The 3593-nt window shown below is 35.2% G+C and overlaps 1 protein-coding gene across 1 annotated transcript; it reads left to right on the top strand.

Annotated features, from left to right (window-relative positions):
- Nucleotides 1-2249: 2249 nt before the first annotated feature.
- On the top strand, nt 2250-3593 carry LOC100263879 (NAC domain-containing protein 90). The gene is made up of 3 exons (XM_002274217.5): nt 2250-2589; nt 2681-2979; nt 3066-3593. The coding sequence occupies exons 1-3, from the start codon at nt 2433-2435 to the stop codon at nt 3363-3365; spliced, it is 756 nt and encodes a 251-aa protein (XP_002274253.1). The 5' UTR covers nt 2250-2432; the 3' UTR covers nt 3366-3593.

Below are 3593 nucleotides of genomic sequence, written 5' to 3' on the forward strand. Positions count from 1 at the left end.
GTAGGGTATCACTTGAAGGGTTGTTCAAGAGTGGGGTATCTCTTAAGAAGTGTAAAGGATGCTTGAAGCCAAAAGTTCAAGAGAATAAATTGAAACCATAATCTAATTGTATTGCTTAAAGACTTTATCTGGAAGTCTTGAATTAGTGAAACCTCAAGTTTGGAATTAAAGCTAGAGGAGAGTGGATGTAGGCTAGGTTGCGCTGAACCATTATAAAATCTTATACTTGCCTTCTCTCTTCCCTACTCTTTTACTTTATATGCAATTGTTTTTATATTGTTTTATTATATACCTGCATATAATTGTTTTTTACATTCACATAGTTTGAATTTGCAAAAGAAACCATTTTCCTATTCACCCTCCCCTTTTAGGGTGATTACCTTATATTGAATTAACCTCATTTTTCTAACAATTTTTTTCTGTTCTAAAGAATAAAAAATTATTTTTAAAAACAGTTCCAAACAAATCCTTAAATTTTAATTATTTAAAAATATTTTTTACCGTATACATGACAATAATTTTACAATTTCAAAAAAGGGACTCACTTACAACTTTTTGAAATGTAATTGTTATTTTTAATCATTTTTATTTATTTATTTATTTATTTATTTTAAATGACCTTCCTCTTTACTTTAAAATATAGAAAATCTATATTTTAAAGTATGAAATGGAAGCTGTAAAGGTTCATAAAACCGATTATCTTAAATTAAAAATTAAAATAAAATCAAAATATGAGAAAAATATTTTTTTTAGAAATTTCTTGAAGCCCAAAAATAGTCAAATACCATTAGTCTAGTTTCTTCAATGAAGTGCAAGTATGATGGCATGGAAAGCGAAATTCATCTTACTGCCAGACATTTCCAAACTAAGAACAGAATCCATTAATGGAGTAGTGCGTTAAATTCATTATAAGAAATGAAGAAAGAGTCTACATAAAATCAATTTCATTGCAGTTTTGAAATGTATTTTTTGGGACTTTTCTCAACCAATCACAACGATTTATAATTGGATAGTCGTTAATCATCACACTCTCTACTTTAATTGCACTTGGCCCCACCCAATAATTAAGTAGTGAAGTAGCCTAGGGTTTGTTTGGGAACTCCTTTAAATTTTTTTCTTTTTTTCTAAAATTAACACTAGCTTTAAATTTTAAAAATATGTTTGATAAAATTTTAATAAAAAATAATTTTCGAGTAAAAATTCATGGAAAATAAGTTTTAAAAACTATTTTTCATATTTAAATTCGTTCAGAACCGTTTTTAAGAAATATTCTCGAAATCGGTTTTTTTATTGATGTTTCCAAAAATATTACCAAACAAAACCTTGATTATAATTTATGAGTTACCAAAGCATATAGCATAGTAATTAAAATTTTAGAATATGATAAATAAATAATATGTCATATATTAGAATGGAGTTTTCCAACTTGTACGGAACAGAGCGAGCCAATGCTTTGGTAGGTAAGGCCACGAGGGCGCCAGGTGGGAATTCCTCCATGATGAATCAGAATAATTAAATGATGAGAAATGCCAATTCAAATCATCGCCCTCTTACGTGGTATTACCGTGTGAAGACTGTGTGAGAAAGATTGAAAGTGTCTTATTCCCTTATTATGCCTCAGATTTCCTCCATAAAATTAAAATGCCACTTTTAAGAGGACACGCTGTACAGTGGTTTTTAAGGAAGAATGATAGGGAAGAGAAATCCAAGGTTATGTTAGGTTGAAAAAGCATTAAAGGAAAATAAAATGTTTAAAATTAATTATAAATTTATATAAATGTGTTTGGATACGGTTTTTGAAAATAATTTTTCATTTTAAAAAACATATTTATAAATATTTTATTAAAAACAGGTTTTTAAAATATATGTAAGGTGTTGTTTGGATACAACAAATGAAATTATGAAGAATATTTTTGAAAACGATGGAAGTCATGAAGAAGAATCAAGAATATTTTTCATATTTGAGTTTGGAAGAAAAATTTAATTCTTAAAATAATTAAAAACCTTTTTCCAACGGCTCGGCTCTCACCACTCAACAGTCAACACATGGTACATTGATGGAGAGAGAAATGAAAAGGGGGTTTGATGAGAAAAGTAGGAAGGGTGCAGAGAAGAAAGGGTGGGGTGGCGGCACATGGAAGAAGAGAAAGGGGGCTTGACTGGTTCAAAACAGAGTGATTATGCATGCGTTGGAACTTTGTGACAACATCTCAAAAGCCCCATTATCTCTCCATCATATTCTCTACATAAAAACGCGTGGAAGTGTCTACCCAATCTCCAGAACTCCTTACTTTTCTCCATTCACTCGGCAAATTCTTTAGTCTCTCGCCCTTCAAATCCCTCTCTATATATATGCATACGAATATGAATCTGAAGATGACAGCATTCACCCAACAACCCAAAAAGGCAAAGTAACTGGTTAATCGACAGCAATGGAGGACCTCCCACCGGGCTTTCGCTTCTACCCAACTGAAGAAGAACTTGTCTCCTTCTACCTCCGCATGAAGCTCCGGGGTAAGAGGCTGCAGGAGATCAGCCGGGTCATCCCGGATATCGACATTTATGAGCTGGAGCCAAGTCATCTTCCAAGTTAATGCCTATTCCTCTTCTTTATGGCTCTCGTAATTTCTCATCCCTCTGTTTTTTTTTGGGTGACTTACAATGTGAAATGGTGTTGCAGAACATGCAGGGGAGGTGTGTAAAGCGGACACTGAGCAATGGTTCTTCTTTACTCCGCGACAAGAGAGGGAGGCCCGGGGAGGAAGGCCTAGTAGGACGACTGAGTCAGGGTACTGGAAGGCCACGGGCTCTCCCAGCTACGTCTACTCTTCAGACAATCGGGTGATTGGAGTGAAGAAGACCATGGTTTTCTACAAAGGCAAAGCTCCTGCTGGCAGAAAAACCAAGTGGAAGATGCATGAGTACAGAGCCATTGAAACAGATACAACCACCCTTAACAGTACTACTGCGATTCCAAAGGTATGGAATTCCTCTGTTTCTCTCCCCCTCTCTCTCTGAGTATTGCGAATTCTCATTTCCTTTCTCTCTTGCTTTGTATTGATCAGTTGAGGCATGAGTTCACCCTGTCCCGAGTTTATGTCGTATCCGGGAGCTTCAGAGCATTTGATCGACGGCCCCTGGGCACAGTGGTGAGAGAAGAAACCAGCCAGCAAGTTCAACAACATGCTGCTGCAGCTGCGGTGTCATCTGATGATCATGATCATGATCAGGATACTCAAATAATGGAGAAAACAAGCTCATCACCTGAAAGTTCGTGTTCAGGAGGAGACCATCTTCATCTCCAAGCCTCCCCGGCACCTATCGACGATTTTCCATGGGATTGGGATCCACTGGATGGGCTTTAAACAAACCATCTTCTCAATTCCCAAAAGCAGGGGGAAAAACAGAGTTTGTGAGGGTAGGGAAAGGCGGCTTTGAGCCAGATAGCCTGTAAAATTATTTTCCTTGCTTAAATGTACCAAGGAAAGTAAAATCAATGTTAACTAAGAAAAATAGGGTTTTTTTTTTTATTATTATTATTTATATTTGGTTACCATAAAAAGAAATGTAAGAAATGGAAAAAAAACTTCTCC

The sequence above is a fragment of the Vitis vinifera genome, chromosome 6 (genome assembly GCF_030704535.1).
Source record: "Vitis vinifera cultivar Pinot Noir 40024 chromosome 6, ASM3070453v1".
NCBI classification, from domain to species: domain Eukaryota; kingdom Viridiplantae; phylum Streptophyta; class Magnoliopsida; order Vitales; family Vitaceae; genus Vitis; species Vitis vinifera.

What these genes read in the sequence shown, in the direction of transcription:
- LOC100263879 (XM_002274217.5), top strand. Translation starts at nt 2,433, where the DNA reads ATGGAGGACCTCCCACCGGGCTTTCGCTTCTACCCAACTGAAGAAGAA. An exon ending in GGAGCCAAGTCATCTTCCAA is followed by an intron (nt 2,590 to 2,680) that starts GTTAATGCCTAT and finishes ATGGTGTTGCAG; the next exon opens with AACATGCAGGGGAGGTGTGT. An exon ending in GTACTACTGCGATTCCAAAG is followed by an intron (nt 2,980 to 3,065) that starts GTATGGAATTCC and finishes TGTATTGATCAG; the next exon opens with TTGAGGCATGAGTTCACCCT.